General features: G+C 39.3%; 1 protein-coding gene across 5 annotated transcripts in view; it reads right to left on the bottom strand.

The window, feature by feature from the left end:
• The window catches only part of NOSTRIN (nitric oxide synthase trafficking), a 69425-nt gene that overhangs the window by 31588 nt on the left and 19170 nt on the right, over positions 1-18667 (bottom strand). For all 5 annotated transcript variants that reach the window (XM_010971419.3, XM_010971420.3, XM_010971418.3 and 2 more), the window contains one exon: positions 1345-1428. In XM_010971419.3, coding sequence (XP_010969721.1) covers positions 1345-1428 — 84 coding nt within the window. The remainder of the gene's footprint in view (positions 1-1344; positions 1429-18667) is intronic.

Here is an 18667-nt window from a genome sequence, read left to right as displayed (position 1 = left end):
TTAAGTTGTAATGAGCACTCAGGGAGCTTTGGCTCTTGTCAGGTATTAAACACATTTCTTGTATTATTTTATTTAATCCTCATAGTAATTATATGAGATAATTTCCATCTTAATCCACAAAGAGGGAAAAAAATTGTCCTAATTCACCCAGCTGGTAGGTGGTAGAGACCAGATTTAAACCTGGGCAGTCTAAATAAAGTCTACTTATACTCAACCACCGTGCCCTGCTGGCTCCTTCACAGTCCCCTAGAATACCGCACTTAAATCAAGCCCAAAGTCAGGAGCAATTTCAAAGCCGTTATTTGCTGTTACAGATGATGCCTAAGGAGGAGTAGGAATGTATGCTCCAAAAGGCTTCCTTTTTGTCTTCCCCTCTTTCTTTTATCATCAAAAGAGACCTTGGAAGTGGCACTGCCATTGGGTGACATCTGCAAGCATTAGTCAAAAATCTCTGTGACAGGTGATCACTAATGGACCATTTTTTTGAATACCAGTATCTTTCTTCTCTCCCTCAAGAGAAGTATAATTGATTTCATTCTCAATTGAATCAAAAAAAAAAAAAAAAAGTCATGGGGAGGGTACAGCTCAAGTGGTAGAGCCCATGATTAGCATGCATGAGGTCCTGGGTTCAATCCCCAGTACCTCCATTAAAAAGAAAGTTAAATAAACCTAACTACCTCCCCACAAGAAAAACCTAAAAGAAAAAATAAAACAAATTAAAAAAAAGAATAAATTTTTAAAAATGTGAACCTTTTTTCAACACCCAATGTGCTAATCTCTTTACACACATTCTTATTTAATATGCACTCCCCAAACACACACACACACACAGTGAAGCATAGTGTTACTCCATGTAACAGAGGAGGAAACTGAGGCACAGGAAGGCCAGGTTCCTTGTTGAAAGTCATGAATTTGAGATAAAGTGGGATTCACACTTCCTGACTCCAAGACCCTCCGGCTTAACAACCCTGCCTTCCCAGTTAAACAGCTTCTCCAAGGCCTTTTATGAAGATGGGCTAAGGAGTCACTAAGACACAGGACGAACCCAGCTCTGCAACTGATTATCTGTGTGACTGGGCAAGTTTCTAGAATTCTCCAAGCCTGAAGTCCTTGTCTGTAAATAGGCTCATAATAGGACTTCTCAGGGGTCGTGATGAAGATTACATGCAAACTGTCCACAAAAACATTTAACACAGTATCTGGCACACAGTGAGTTCCCAAGAACTAGGCGCCATGTTCCATACTGTAGACCTGCCCCATCTGTAAGAGCGAGCTGGAACTGAACATAGGTTGCTTTTTATTCTTTTTAAGAGTGATTCTGCCTTACGTCTTCTGTATACTTACTTTTTCTTTGTGCTCTGTAATGCTTTGCTCAGCTTGGTTGCCAGTTTCTGAAGTCCTTTGGCATAGTTAATCTCCAAGTTTGCCCTGTTGGCAATGGGATAGTTGTTAGCTAGGATATCCTGGCCAGAAATCAAGCAAAACCACACACACACACACACACACACGACTCAGGCTGACAATGCAATCAGTGCCTGTGGGAAGAAGAGACGATCTGTTTACTGTAAAGATCCTCTTGTCCTAGGTGTAATCCTTAAGGATAACTAAGAGGATCCCACTAAGGAGAGGGGTTTTACTGTAACCTTCTCATACACTAGTGTATGGGGTGAATGGTGTTCCCCTACAAAAGATGGTTACGTCCTAACCCCTACTGCCTGTGAGTGTGGCCGTATTCGGAAATACAGTCTTTGCAAACGATCAAGTTAAGATGAGGCCACCAGCGGGCTAGAACCCGATATGGATGTGTCCTTATACAAGGAAGAAATCTGGGCACAAGGACACACACAGGGAAAACACCATGTGAAGGCAAAGGCGCAGAGATCGGATGATGTATCTACGAGCTAAGGAGTGCCGAAGGTTAACTGCCAGCAGATCCCCAGAAGCCAGGGGAGAGGCAAGGAAGATTCTCTCTCACGGCACTGGGAAGGAGCCAGCCTGGCTGACATACTGATCTCAGACTTCCAGCCCCCAGGACTGCGAGACAACAGATTTATGTAGTTTAAGCTATGCTAAGACTGTAAGTTACAAAGTTCCCCGTCTGTAATACCCTGTAATGTCAGTCCTAGCAAATGAATCCAATCACCTCCCTGCTTATCCTGGGCCATCAGCACTGTCAGATTAGCTCTGGATTACAGTATCTGGCAATACAATACAGTAACAAATTATGACAGAATTAACCAAACAGTAACTTTCTAATGGGCCAACACCAGATTTATTTATTTTTTTAACATTTTTTATTGATTTATAATCATTTTACAATGTTGTGTCAAATTCCAGTGTTCAGCACAATTTTTCAGTCATTCATCGACATATACACACTCATTGTCACATTTTTTTTATCTGTGAGTTATCATAACATTTTGTGTATATTTCCCTGTGCTATACAGTGTAATCTTGTTTATCTATTCTACAATTTTGAAATCCCAGTCTATCCTTTCCCACCCTCCACCCCCCTGGTAACCACAAGTCTGTATTCTCTGTCTGTGAGTCTATTTCTGTCCTGTATTTACGCTTTGTTTTTGTTTTTGTTTTTTAGATTCCACATATGAGCGATCTCATATGGTATTTTTCTTTCTCTTTCTGGCTTACTTCACTTAGAATGACATTCTCCAGGAGCATCCGTGTTGCTGCAAATGGCATTATGTTGTCGGTTTTTATGGCTGAGTAGTATTCCATTGTATAAATATACCACCTCTTCTTTATCCAGTCACCTGTTGATGGACATTTAGGCTGTTTCCATGTTTTGGCTATTGTAAATAGTGCTGCTATGAACATTGGGGTGCAGGTGTCATCCTGAAGTAGATTTCCTTCTGGATACAAGCCCAGGAGTGGGATTCCTGGGTCATATGGTAAGTCTATTCCTAGTCTTTTGAGGAATCTCCACACTGTTTTCCATAGTGGCTGCACCAAACTGCATTCCCACCAGCAGTGTAGGAGGGTTCCCCTTTCTCCACAGCCTCTCCAGCATTTGTCATTTGTAGATTTTTGAATGACGGCCATTCTGACTGGTGTGAGGTGATACCTCATTGTAGTTTTGATTTGCATTTCTCTGATAATTAGTGATATTGAGCATTTTTTCATGTGCTTTTTGATCATTTGTATGTCTTCCTTGGAGAATTGCTTGTTTAGGTCTTCTGCCCATTTTTGGATTGGGTTGTTTATTTTTTCTTATTGAGTCGTATGAGCTGCTTATATATTCTGGAGATCAAGCCTTTGTCGGTTTCACTTGCAAAAATTTTCTCCCATTCCGTAGGTTTTCTTTTTGTTTTACTTCTGGTTTCCTTTGCTGTGCAGAAGCTTGTAAGTTTCATTAGGTCCCATTTGTTTATTCTTGCTTTTATTTCTTCTAGGAGAAAATTTTTGAAATGTATGTCAGATAATGTTTTGCCTATGTTTTCCTCTAGGAGGTTTATTGTATCTTGTCTTATGTTTAAGTCTTTAATCCATTTTGAGTTGATTTTTGTATATGGTGTAAGGGAGTGTTCTAGCTTCATTGTTTTACATGCTGCTGTCCAGTTTTCCCAACACCATTTGCTGAAGAGACTGCCTTTATTCCATTGTATATTCTTGCCTCCTTTGTCAAAGACCAAAAGTTTGCGGGTTCATTTCTGGGCTCTCTATTCTGTTCCATTGGTCTATATGTCTGTTTTGGTACCGATACCATGCTGTCTTGATGACTGTAGCTCTATAGTATTGTCTGAAGTCTGGGAGAGTTATTCCTCCAGCCTCTTTCTTTCTCTTCAGTAATGCTTTGGCAATTCTAGGTCTTTGATGGTTCCATATGAATTTTATTATGATTTGTTGCAGTTCTGTGAAATATGTCCTGGGTAATTGGATAGGGATTGCATTAAATCTGTAGATTGACTTGGGCATTGTGACCATTTTAACAATATTGATTCTTCCAATCCAAAGCATGGAATATCTTTCCATTTTTTAAAGTCTTCTTTAATTTCCTTCATCAATGGGTTATAGTTTTCTGTGTATAATTCTTTCACCTCCTTGGTTAGGTTTATTCCCAGATATTTTATTACTTTGGGTGCTATTTTAAAGGGGATTGTTTCTTTACTTTCTTCTTCTGTTGATTTATCGTTAGTGTAAAGAAATGCAACTGATTTTTGAACGTTAATTTTGTAACCTGCTACCTTGCTGAATTCTTCAATCAGCTCTAGTAGCTTTTGTGTGGACCTTTTAGGGTTTTCTATATATAGTAACATGTCATCAGCATATAATGACACTTTTACCTCTTCTTTTCCAATTTGGATCCCTTTTATTTCTTTCTCTTGCCTGACTGCTGTGGCTAGGACTTCCAGGACTATGTTGAATAGGAGTGGTGATAGTGGGCATCCTTGTCTTGTCCCAGATTTTAGTGGGAAGCTTTTGAGTTTTTCACTATTGAGTACTATGCTGGCTGTAGGTTTGTCATATATAGCTTTTATTATGTTGAGATATGTTCCCTCTATACCCACTTTGGCGAGAGTTTTTATCATAAATGGGTGTTGAATTTTATCAAATGCTTTTTCTGCATCGATTGAGATGATCATGTGGTTTTTGTCCTTTCTCTTGTTGATGTGATGTATTACACTGATTGATTTGCATATGTTGAACCAGCCTTGTGTCCCTGGGATGAACCCCACTTGGTCATGATGTATAATCTTTTTTATGTGTTGTTGGATTCTATTTGCTAAAATTTTGGTGAGGATTTTGGCGTCTATGTTCATCAGTGATATTGGCCTATAATTCTCTTTTTTTGTAGTGTCTTTGCCTGGTTTTGGTATCAGGGTGATGGTGGCTTCATAGAATGAGTTTGGGAGTATTCCCTCCTTTTCAATTGTTTGGAAGAGTTTGAGAAGGACTGGTATGAGTTCTTCTTTGTATGTTTGGTAGAATTCCCCGGTGAAGCCGTCTGGTCCTGGACTTTTATTTGTAGGGAGGTTTTTAATTGCTATTTCTATTTCCTTTCTAGTGATCGGATTGTTCAAGTGTTCAGATTCTTCTTGATTTAGCCTTGGTGGACAGTATGTTTCCAGAAACTTGTCCATCTCCTCTAGGTTATCCAGTTTGGTTCCATATAGTTTTTCATAATATTCTCATATGATATTCTGTATTTCTATTTTGTTTGTTGTAATTTCTCCATTTTCCTTTCTTATTTTGCTAATTTGTGCTCTGAGACTGCCTTTTCAATTACTTTCTATGCAGGACAAGACTCAGTAGGGAATCTGGGCATGTCCTCGGGAAGAAAACTTTGTTCTCTGGGATAGACTGAATCACTCTCATCTTAAACTGGTATTTCCATGCACCAGTTATAGGCACATACATAGCTAAAAAGGAAGATTTATTCTTATTGATCTCATATTTCAATGAAAATAATTAAAATGTGGAAAATTAAGTGTAATTTACATTTTCCATCTTAATATGAACCAAAGGGTCTTTGTTGCATATTTTTCAGTCTTTTAATTCTACTTTTATTATAAAGCAACTTTAGCATTATGACTTCATTTCATTTGGGGAACGATCCCAGAACTCTCCAGTAATTAACTTAATTCTTGCAAATTTTCATACAAATTAGACTCAGTATTGTAGAAACTGAAAAGACAAACAGGAAAACAGTTCTCTCTCATAAAATGGAGCCCAGACACCAGGGGCTGTTGACCTATTGCTAAATTTCTGTTCATTTTCCCTTGTTAGGACAGCTGTGCTCCAAGTTATTTTTACCACTTTTTAAAAGAATGAAGACCACTGTAGGATCTATGTTAAGGCTTCGGTACAGAAAAGACCCATTTGGTATCAGATCTTGTTCAAGCATAAGAAAACGTTAAGGCAAAACTTATGGTTCCCCAAGGAAAAAGGGCGAGGAGGGATAAATTGGGAGTTTGGGATTAGCAGATACAAACTACTATATACAGAATAGATAAACAACAAGGTCCCACTGTATAGCACAGGAACAAAATGCAATAGCTTATAATAGCCTATAATGAAAAAGAATGTGAAAAAGAATACATGTATAACTGAATCACTATGCTGTACACCAGAAACTAACAATATTATTAATCAACTATACTTCAATTGAAAAAAGGTTAAGGCAAGTAGTTTTAAAATATGAAGCTAGTAAATAAATATCTCATTGCATTTAGAAATAGATTTCTCTGCTCCAGGAATATGTTCTGACTGATGGAGGGAGAGTGTTGGGCAGCAGCAGCAGCAGCAGCAGCTGGGAGAGACACCACCCTTAATGAACCTGGATGCTCTAGAATCCCAGGAGGCCACCACTGCTCAGTGGGATGGGTTTAGGAGGCAACTTCAAAGGAAGTAGTCAGACCCACCTCAAGGGGTTTTAATGATTATTAAAATGAGGTACTCACCTAAGCCTAGCAGGGCCTTAGAGACTGGGACAATTTTTTTCTTCAAAATAATAAACTTTATAGGAAAGGAAAACTCAAGAAGTATTCATACAGTATAATAACATTCATATAAACTATAAAAAGATATAAAATTGCTGCTTTTGTTTATGAGTGTGTAACAAACATAAGATGTATGAATAGGCATAACATTTACTAAATTCAGGATAGTGATTAGTGCTGGGAAATGTGGAAAGAAATAGGATTAGGAAGAGATACAGTTATTATGTTTGATTTCTTTAAATAATATGAGACTGGGACAATTTTTATTGACCTGCAGGATCTGACCCCTGGCTCCCTCTCTGATTTCCTCTCCTACCAGCCATCCCTTTGCTCACTGTACTACTGCTTAGTGGCCAAATGTCATCCTGCCTCAGGGCCTTTGCACTTGCAGTGGCTGCTGCCAGGTATTCCTTCTGCTACATAACCCCATGGCATTATCCCTCATGTCAATCCCAGCAAGTCTTGTTCAAACATCACCACTTCAGAAGCTATCCTACTGAAAAGAGCATCCTTGTCACCATCCTCTTACAGCTTTCTGTCCCAACATTTATCACTATCTTCCATCACATAATTTTTTAGTGTTCTTCTATGAACACCCCTAGAATGCAGGCTCCATGAGGATCAAGATCTTGTGTTGTTTACTGCTGTATCCCTAGGCCTAGACCAGTGCTTGGCATGGAATAGGTGCTCAGTGTGTATTTCATGAATGGATAAATGAAAGAAGGAATGAATGGACTCCCCATCAGGTCTTAGCTAGAATTTTTAATCAGTTTTTGCTACAAGTCTGTTTTCATCTCACCACTTTTGGAAACCTTAAACTGCTTAACTATTTAAATTTGGTCCCACAAGTTCGAGCTGTGCTTAGCTCTGATGTCAGAGTACATGGCTTTCTAGCACTTGGCAGAGCTGGACACAGAAACTCTCTCCTAGTCCATGGTTAATCAGAGGGCTCTTCAGGTCTCTCCTTTCCAGTGTGAATGAAAATACTGCAAACCATACCAGTAAACAGAGAATGCTGAATCCATCAAGTCATCAGCCTCTGCTGCCACCCCCCAGTGCAGACAAGCCTGCACCCCAGCCTCTGCAGCCACTCACAATAGTGCCCTCTGAGGGGACTCACAATAAGAAAGGACAGGATACTGGCCCTAGAGAGCTAGGTGCTTGTCAAAGGAATGAATTCAATGAGCCCAAAGGTTTGCTTCCTCCCATACAAAGAAAAGCACTAAATTCTTTAACTTGAGATGCCTGGTTTTCTTTAGACAACAAGTATCTTTTATTGTTCCAACTACCTGGTCTTTGTTGTAAAGCTCCTATATAACCTAGCTCCTCCCCTACCTCTTTAGAGCAGTCCCTCAGAGTGATCTGAGAGGCTGTCATTCCGGGCTGAGTCCTCAGAAATGTCCACTGAATAGAACATAATTCTTAACTTTTAGGGTGTACATTTATTTCAGTCGACAGTTTTGGCGACCACTATGAAAGGACCCACAGCAGACTTCTCTCCTCCACCTGAACTCTACAAGGATCCGGAGCCTGGGTACCAGCAGAGGCCTCTCGGGCCCATCAGCTTCCTCCGGGAATCCAGACGAATTTGGGTGAGTCTCTCCTGGTTCTCGGATCTCCCGTTATCGGCTGATGATCCTGAGTTTTATTCAGTGATGTTACACTCCTCTTTGGAGGAATAAAAGACAGGCCCCTCCTCCTGGCCAGCAATGGCTTTCTCAGGTGACCGAGAAACCTGCAGGAGTGGAGGGAGCGAGACCTCATGCTGTGCAGCTGCCCCTGCAGGGAATCCACTAGCAATTTTATCCTGACAAATTGACCTTAAATGGGGAACATAACTCTCAGAACAAAAGAAAAAGGAACGACAGACTGCCAGCCTCCAACTAATACCCTAGCCAGGTTTACGGACATACAAAACTTACAGCTTTAACTGAGAATTAAAGAAAATCTCACCCTGAAAATAACTAAGCTAGGGCTCTTTTATTGCGTAGGCAGTTATATTAAGAAAAAAAAAAGCCAGCTTGATAAAAACTTTTTTTTCCAGAATTCTGACCTAAAAAAAACAAAAGCCCTTTTAGGGGGAACCTGCATATCTCTTCCTGTGTCCTTGAAATGTAAATGTTTTGTCCTTCTCTGGGCGTTTTATGTGTATGTGTTTATGTATGTTTAAAAAAAAAATACTTGGTCTCTGCCATCCAAAAGGTACAAGTATGATGTACGTATGTCAGCCAAGCAAACAGACTGGGATTCTAAACAATCCTTTGATTGTACCAATTCTCAGGCATTTTGCCATCTCAACTTTTGCTGCATTAGCCTGGACCACAAAGGCCTTTACTTTTTGGGGAGTAAATTTTTGAATTTTATTTTAGGCAGCACCCTCCACTCTTGTGGGGAAGTCTCTTTGTCTTATTGGTTTAAAATCATTACCAATATATTTCACTGATGGCCAGATGGTGGATCCTTTAAATTGGAGAAACTTCTAAATTGGTAAAACTTGAGAGCTCTCATTATAAACAGCAGTTTTATCGGTATCTGTAAGAACCGATCAAATTTCAAGGTGGAAAAATATACATCTAATGGTTAACCTAAGAACTCCCTTAGTTTAAAACAACAAAAAACTGGTTTGAAAAGTTGTATTTGTGTTTTCCCCTTCCCCTCGATGGGTTTTAGAGATGCTATTAAAAACATTAGACTAATTAATGTTAATTAGGTTGAGTAACTGGAAAAAGGAAAGGAAAATGTTTAAAAGATTTTTTTCTTAACAAGAAGAAAACAGTGGGGAAAAAATGCGACAACGAATATATGTATGTTCGTGTATAACTGAAAAATTGTGCTCTACACTGAATTTGACACATTGTAAAATGACTGTAACTCAATAAAAAATGTTTAAAAAAAAACAAGGAAAAAAGATAAGGGGCTCATCCCAAATGGATAAATATTTTTCAGATGGTTTTTAAAAATAGGATAAATAAAATGGACACTTACGGATTAAGATACAAGGTTTTGATACCACATTATGTAAGATTAAAAAGGCCAAAGGGACCACCTACTGGCGGACCACCAACATTAAAGTTCAAACAAGTCCACTCTACCCCAGTTTAAAATACATATATTTATAGGGCTGGAAAAGTTATACAGAGATGCTTGATCAAAAATTGGGTCAAGAGACCAATTAATCAAATTTAAAGATTGACAAGGGCCTAAGACCTTTGGCTCAAACTCCTCTGGGGATCCCAGAGACTTACATAAAATTAGATAAAATGGACAAGAGATAAATAAAAGAAAAAGGCTTCTAGGACTCCTTCTAAAAACAAGACATTGATTAAACCTAATAAAAACTAATGTTAAAGGTGTAAGAGCTGAAAAAAATTGGAATAAAAGTTTATAAAATTGGTATATTTAAGAGAACTTTATATAAACCTCTTTTGCTTAATTATGTTGTGGGATAGATATGTTTCAATGGGGAATGCTTCCCCTGCTTGGTATTATAAGACTGGGCACGTAAATCTGTCCCTCAGGAAATATTAATTAAACATACTACAGGAAACCAATAGTTACCTGAGCCATACAATATGAAGTAAAACTAAAAACTAACATTCAGGGGCTGATAAAAATAATAGAGATTCACCCTGGGTTTAACTTGTAACTCAAGGAAGAGACCTTACTAAATGCCTTATGCAAGCCTTTGAAGACATGATAAAGTAAATCTTAGTTATAAAACATGGAACTCTTTGGAGTTCTCACTGATGCAGGGAAACAAATTGGAGGGGAAACTGCCAGTGCCATTGGACCTGGGTGACAGACCATTTCACTGGGGAACTGGAAGCAACTGTCTTTGTCTTGCAGATCTGAAATATAAAGACAACAAACACTGACCTGAGACTGAGCCTGATTAGCTCAATGAGGTGAAACTTAAGGCCAAGGAAACTTCTGACATTTTAGAGCTCAGGACTCTTGACAGGTCCTTCAGACCTCGTCGAGGATAAATACAAATCTTGAAAGTCTTTCCCATAAATAGTAAGCCTAGTGATTTGAACAAGCAAATTCCAACTGTTATTTATAAGCAGTAAATTTACATTGTAATACCTAATTCACAACTAGGTTTTAAAGTGAAGCTACAAGATCTCTAGTTTTGTCTGTTTATATGTTCTATAATGTGTATACAGACTTACAAAGTTTAGTTTGTTCTAATTAACACAGACGTCTTTAGAGTCATCAATATTAAGTGTAATAACTTTACTGTACCTAGGTTTACTGAAAGTGAAATAAGATTTTGTTCTGTCTGTTGCAGATTTATCAAAAGAATAGTAATAGTAATTTTTTGATAAAATTCTTAAAAGTAAATTAAACACAAATGAGATAAGGGCTTTTGGGTAAATGCTTTAAAAATATATTTTAGGAAGGTATACTTAAAATAATCTCTGCAAATATTTGGTATCTTAAAATTCTAGAGTTGTGCTAAATTAAGTTAAATGATGGGAGTTTATTAAATAACTAGGTCATTCCCAAATAAAGTAAGATATTAAAACATTACTTACTAAACATCGGCTTGCTCTTACAGAGAAACTAAAGGTGTTTAGAAATATTAATAAATGGTTGATGCCACCCTGAAATATTCTCTACTATTAAGGGAAGCATCTCAGTATCCAGGAAAGTAAGATGAATGTGTAAAAGAAGGTGTTAGGGATGGAATTGTATTTTGTTAATGGAAAATAGTGACTTTGTCCTGAAGCTGGTTACTTCTGAATGGAAGAGAAAATGAGGGGAAAAAATAATATGGGTATAGAAAGTTGTGGAAGGCTTGTGGAAGAGGAACCCTGAGGAAAGAGTTCTGTACATGTTCGGGATTGGCTAAGTTTAGAATAAATTTAGTCAAAGTAAATAAATCTTAGAAGTAAGCCGGTACAAGACTAGATTTGATTTTCTGTTAAGAGGACAAAGTTTTCTTAAAATGTTAATCTGCCTTTAGTAACAGATTGTAAAGTTTCTTTTACCCCTTAAGTGATCTGTTCTGCATTAACCTTTTAAATATTTTCTTGTTAATGAATAAATACTGTTTCACAGTGACCTATGGTTTTATCTGACCAAGTATTTTGAAACTATTTAACAAACTTCCCAAATATCAAATTTTAATCAGAATTCTTTTGACCTCCAGCTAAATCTAGGATGTTTCAGAGGGCCCCTGAAACATCCCATAGAGAGATTTTAAACTAGTAAGTTTCATTTGGTATGTTAAATTAGATGGAAAGTATTGTCAAATGAATAATAAATCTTATGTTATACTGTATGAGAAAATATTAATATAGATATTCTAGACATTATATAAAATCCCAAAAAGTCTGGTATGTCTGAAATGTTACCCGTCATAATTCTTGGTTATTATAACCGGGTTTCTTTATCGATTATGGTGTGACTAGGTGTTTAACCATGCTTTAAGCCTTTTGTCATTTATAGGCAGTTTTTGTTTTATTCTGATGCCTTTGCAAAATGCTTTCTCTTCAAGGAGATTTACTGGCTTCTGATAAGTTTCAGTATAGCACTGAACTGAACTGGGTAAGAAATTTTAAAAGTCTGATGGAGACTGATTTCATAAAACTGTTAACAACAACAAAAGGATTAGTTACATGGGACTGAGTAAACTGATGAATACGGTTATAATTTTTTGTTTTGTCTGAAATATTACTGGCTTTTAATCTTTGTTTCCCAGATATAAAGAAACCCTTCTTAAGCTAATTATGACACAGCAATTTGATAAATTATACCTAAGAAAGCAGACTTGGAACAGTTATCTTTTCTCTCTGTCTGATCCCTCCAGAGACTGGAAACTCTTAGGTCCCCAGTGGCTCTATAAATTAGGAAGATCACCTCCTAACAGGTATAGGAATCGCAATATATTTTGAGGAACTTGAAAAGAATTCACCTAAATCTGTAAGGCAAAATCTGTGACAAGCCCTTCCTGTGGCTTTCCTGGCCTTAGAAGGCTTTATTAAAATTTCAGCCTGAGACTCCTTATAAAAAGCTCCAGCACAGCTAATTTAAAGAAGCCTACATTATCAAATCATCAGACTTAACTTGTAAACAGATTAATCTTGATTTGGCTGTATTTGATAAAAATGAGGGTAACCTTAGAAAAAGATTATATTTCAGTGGATATTAAATTCTTATTTTGTTAATTGAGGTCTGTATTTACTAAGACTCACCAGATCATTCCTTGCTGTTATGTTACATTGCTGCAAAGTTTAGTTGAATTATTAAAAGGACACTCTAGGTTTGTTTCTGAAGCTCTGTAATCTATCCTTGGATGAAGATCCAATGCCCCATGACCTGCTACCAGGGGATTATACATACTGTAACAGGCATGACTTAAAGAACTATCTCCAACCTGAATGGAAGGACCCTTTATCTGGTACTCTTAACTAGACCATGCACAGTAAAAGCTGAAGGAAACTGACTTTTAGATTAATTTCCAGTCAAAAAGAGCCCCTGCGCTGGACTGGCCTATAGAGTACTGCTCTCCTTAAAATAGTGCTCAAATGAAGAAGCTACCAGCCCAGGATGAGAAGAAGACATCTGAGGCAGACAGCTGACCCAAAACACCGGACCAAGCCTGTATACCAATTACTTTGATAATTGCTCATACCTTTGCTTACGAACTAATCCAGTTGTTAGGTTTATGGTAAATTACATCTATCTAGCACTTCTGTGTTACCTTGGTGGGTTTCCCTACTCCAAGGCTCTAACCAGATAGCCCTCAGAAAATACTGTAAAAAACAAATTATAGTTCTATTTAGGCCACTATTGACACTTCAAGGTGGGAGCCCTCACCTGGCCAATTAATAATACCTGCTCTAAGCCTGGCCATAAATATGAATTTTCTTGTAAGATCACTCAAGCTCAATCAAGGCAACAAGTTAAGATTTCAGCCAAAGAATATAACCTCCCTCAATTATGGGAAGGACTTACATGGTTAACACCAGGGTATGGACATTTAAGTTTAAAGGCTCTCTTACGTTGGAAAAAAATTAAACTAGACTAAAGAGAACCAATTTAATAACACAATGAAATGTGGCTGGGTGTCTTATAAACAATGCCTGTATAATGTCTTCCTTAATGGTAAGGATTGGCACAAAACAGACTAAATCAGATGACCTGGGGATACACTGAGCTGCACCTAATGGAAGTTTTTGGCTTAAATTCTTACTTATGACCTTACTAATACTGCTAATACTATTTGTATTTTGCCTGTTTTACAAAATTGTTTCTTGCATTACCAAATGTGTGACTGAGCCTCTGATAAAATAATCACTAGGCAACTTGAAACATTAGACCAGATATATACTTCTGTATGAGCCCAATGATTATACTAGTGCAACTCTAGATATGGGAAGAAGTAACAAGAGGGAATATTTTCTGGGATCACAACAGACTAGTAAGACAGGTGATCCAGAGAATTTTTGACTATCAACAGGGCCTGATCCCTGTTAACACTTCTGAGGGGCTTGTCAACAGAATCTTCGCCTGATCTAGGAATGAGCCTTCCTAGCACCACGGGACAAAATTGGTCATGAAATGTCTCCCAAGATATTGGTCTAATTTAGGACCAAGGGGGGGCACTGTGAATGAAAAATACTGCAAACCATATCAGTAAACAAAGAATGCTGAGCCACCAAGTCATCAGCCGCTGCCGCCACACCCCAGTGAAGACAAGCCTGCAGCCTGGCCTTGCAGCCACTCACAATGGTGCCTCTGAGGGGACTCACAATAAGAAAGGACGGGATACCGGCCCTAGAGAGCTAGGTGCTTGTCAAAGGAATGAATTCAATGAGCCCAAAGGTTTGCTTCCTCCCAAACATAGAAAAACACTAAATTCTTTAACTTGAGATGCCTGGTTTTCTTTAGATAACAAGTATCTTTTATTGTTCCAACTACCTGGTCTTTGTTGTAAAGCTCCTATATAACCTAGCTCCTCCCCTACCTCTTTAGAGCAGTCCCTCAGAGTGATCTGAGGGGCTGTCATCCCGGCTTGAGTCCTCCCGCCAAATAAAACATAACTCTCAACTTTCAGGTTGTGCATTTATTTCAGACGACACCAGCATTCCACTCTTTCTTGGAAGCAGCACATAGAATATTAAATACGGTGATGCATTTCTGGCACTCACCTAGTGCTGGGCACCAATCAAGTTCTTAATATTCATTTTTCTAATGTGATTATGATTACATAACCAAAAGGATCTCTCAACATCCAGAACACCCCAAATACACTGAGGTGGGGAGGGGGAATGCGTTTTCTCATCCCTTAGCTCCAGAACAATCCTGAATGGCTGCCAACAGGGAAGGTAATGCTGTTAGGCACTGCCTCTCCCTCAGAATTCAGCTTCACTTTACAGTATTCTTGCAGGTCATCCACGATGTTTCAGAGGCTAAACAGAGAAGGACAGTGACCAGAGGGAAGTGTGGCTTCCCTTACAGTGTTCACTTAATCTGAGTCACCTGAGGAAAAAGCTGGGCTTTGGTGACAAGAGGGGGAAAGGGTCCCGCTCGCTCTGAACTGATTGGCTCTTCTCTTTTGAGCTTGGCCATCTTTACTCCTGAGCCCCCGCGCTTCTGCTGGCTTTCTCTTAAGCACGGTAGGAAACCAGCCTAAAGAGATCCAATTACCACACAGCACTTCTTGCTTCAGAAGGCTTCTCTTCACATACAAATATCTCAGAAATCTGCAGTCAGGGGATTTGTACTTTATAGGTTGACATATAGCTTCGAAATTCTTGTAATCCTGCCCATGAAGTTTGGGTCCAAACAGTGCTCTCCCGACACGTTTGCCATCACCTTGTGACATGTTGACCTGTGTCCTACCTACACACAAAACAGTAACATCCAACATTCATTGCACAACATGCCAGGCACCATTCTAAGAGTTTTAGGTGGATTTCTACATTTAACCTGTAATAACTCCCATCAGGAAGGTACACTCAGTCTACCCATTTCGTGGAGGGGAACACCAAGGCACAGAGTTTAGTTGGTAACATGCCCGAGGTCACGCATGAAGAAGTGACATCTGAGATTCAACCCCAGGTAGTCTGGCTCAAGAACCTGCCTGCCTAGCACTCACTCCCCTGCCTGACACTGTGGGCAAGTGGCTGGAAACGGAGAATCACAGGGGAGTCAAAGGCAACTGCTTTTTAAAACTGACACCACTTCCCTCTGCCTTCAATCACAGCGCTCTGAATCACAACTCCTGGCAGCTTAGCAGCTGGAAATGGGATCCACAGCAGCCTCCCAGCCTCTGTGCAGACAGAATGAGCTTCCCGGGGCCTCTTCCAAGAGCCTCTATGCAGTTCCTTATAAAATGGCTTCCTGGATGAGGAGGGAGAGGTGTTGAGGGTCTAGAAAAGTGGGGAAGCAGGGAGCCCTGATATCAAATGTCACCAAGGCAGCCCTCTAAGACCAGACGGGGTTGGACACAGCCTCTCTGAATAGCACTAGTGTACCCTTCATCTCTCTGCCTTCAATACTACATTGCTGACCCTAACATATGTATTATTACCTATTACTGTGTTTTATCTCTAGAACCAGCACTCAAGTTGTTACTGAATGCAAGTTCATGTGCCTGACACAGTGAGGCCAAAAATACTGGAAGGTTGGAGTTCAGAGCAGAGAAAGGTTTATTGCAGGGCTGAGCAAGGAGAATGGCTGGCTTATGCCCCACCCCAACCACAACTCTGCAGAGTTTCAGCAGAGCCTTTTCAAAGCCCAGATGAGGGAGGGGCGTCCCAGGGTATGTGATCAGCTTGTGCATAATTCTGATTGGTTGATGATGATCAATGGTTGATGGTGATCAATCTTTAGCTTACAGAAGGTCTGGGGGCTTATGATCATCAAGTAATTAATATCTTACATTTGGTGGTGGTTTTTAGCATCTGAAAACCTCAGGAAATACGCACAAGCTACTATTACCTGGGTACTTCAGAGAGGAGCTACAACAGGATGTGGGGGAGGGGTCATAAAAGAACCCACAGGGTCCTGCTCAGTTACAATTTCCCCCTTTTCTTTGATAGTCCTCAATCTTGAGGAGAACAAGGGTTGGACAATAAGTTAATCATAAACTCAGCAGAGGAATTCGATTTCTATCTCCAATCCTGTTTTGTCCCTCCCTGCATCTTTCAGGGGAACAGGGCAATGACTGCTCTGGCTACTTCCTGCTGATAAGGGGTGTAGTTCTACCTCGATTTGGGGAATGGACACTGACTTGGAAATATTCCCGAGTTCCAAGTCCTAAATCTGAGTCTTGTATGATTAAGATCTCATTCCCTGAGGAATTCAGGAGAATAATCCTGGAAACCAGTCTGGACTTGAAGACACTTTAGAGAATTTGTAGCCAATTGTCTATTTTTATCTGATTAAGTTTTAACTTTTGATGTGGTATTAACATATATATGACAAGAGCTATTGGCCACTACACATTTCCTTTTTTCTGCTAACATCTGATCAAAAGCATTTTTATTGCCTAAAAATTTAATAGTTACAAGAGGAGACCTTGAGGTCATAAAGCTGCAGCTGTCATCTGCCTGCAGACACTGCTTTGAGAATGGCTGGTGGTGTCCTGAGTATGACACGGACCAGAAAATTAGTTCTCAACATACAGTAATGTGTCTGAAATCACGTCCACAATGGCCACCTAGTTTTACCTTGGATGTCTGAACCACAGCTACTCCATTTTGACTTTCAAGTGCATATCCTTCTTCAAGACCAAAGATGATGTACAGCGTGTGTCCAAAAAGCCATAAAACAGGCTACTTTGGTCAGTAAAGTTTAAGTCAAACCATGCATAAGCCAGAATGACTTCCCCATCCCTCAGTATGTGCAGATTTTCCCATCATTTTCCCTTCTGATTACAAACCTTTCAATAGAAATACTGATATTCAAAATATCTGTCCATTGATGCTAGGGTGGTAGCTCTCACCCCAGGTTCAAATCATGACCCTCACTGCTAGGCCCCCTTTGTATTTGCCTAGTTATCCACATTGGGGGAAACTAATCAGATATCCTAAACAGGCTCAGAGGTATGCTAATGGGGAAATGCTTTATAGGCCACATATTTTATCACTGAAATCCTAATTGTTACACAAGCATCATACATGTGCTTTTAGCAAGACTTAAAGCAAGCATTGTTATACCTCAGGAGTATTTATACTCTGTGACAAGTCCATCAGAGAATTCTCTATCTTTCCTAAACATTGGGGCAATATTGATAGGGAGACAAATATTTGGTAAACAGTTCAATTAGAAAACATAGATCAAAAGCCAGTAATACTACAGACAACCAAAAAACTACAACCACATTCATCAGTTCACTCAATCCTATGCCATCAATCCCCTTTAACAACAGTTTTATGAAATCAGTTTTCACTAGGCTTTTTAAATATGTTGCCCAGTTCAGCAGCATGGTCCACAAGAAGCCTGCACTTGTCACAAAGTTCCCCCTTTGAATCCTCCTGAAGATGAAGCAGCCCTGCAAAGCATCAGCCCAACTGTCCACGAATGACAGAAAACCCAGAAAGACAAGACAAAAGATCCCATCACATACCCTCGACAGAGAAGCTCAATCAACCTGCTGTGACGCACAGCATTCCAGGACAACCAGCAGCATGACTGACAGCATGATACCAGGACACGTCCAAACCCCAGAAACTCTACACGGCTTCTAGAAGATTATCCACATTAATGACATTTATCCATATACCATATCATCTGAGGAGGCTTATCACTCATTGACAGTGCTTCCCATGTAATTTACATATACCAACAATCCTAGTTAATTTACTGTTTTTCTCGGGGATGTCTCAGGGGCCCTCTGAAGCATCCCAAAGTTAGCTGAAGTCAAAAGAACTTTAACTAGAATTTCACAGGAAGTTTGCCAAAAATATCAAACAGTTTCATACAATCTGTTATCAGAAGCATTCTAAGTAAACTTGTTCTCTTAATGGAGAAGAACCAAATCTAGTCCTACACCAGCCTACTTTTAATAACAAAATCCATTCACTGAGTTACATGTAACCTAACCTCAGCCCGAACATGCACAAAACCTCTTTTTAGGGCTCCCTTTTCACAAACCCTCCACAACCTTCTGTATCCACCCTAGTCTGTTTCCCATCCAGAAACAATCAGCTCCAGCACCAAATCACCAAAACTCTTTCTTCTCCCTTAACAAA

This window comes from Camelus bactrianus, chromosome 5, assembly GCF_048773025.1.
Source record: "Camelus bactrianus isolate YW-2024 breed Bactrian camel chromosome 5, ASM4877302v1, whole genome shotgun sequence".
NCBI classification, from domain to species: domain Eukaryota; kingdom Metazoa; phylum Chordata; class Mammalia; order Artiodactyla; family Camelidae; genus Camelus; species Camelus bactrianus.
This window is presented reverse-complemented; position numbering and strand designations above follow the sequence as displayed.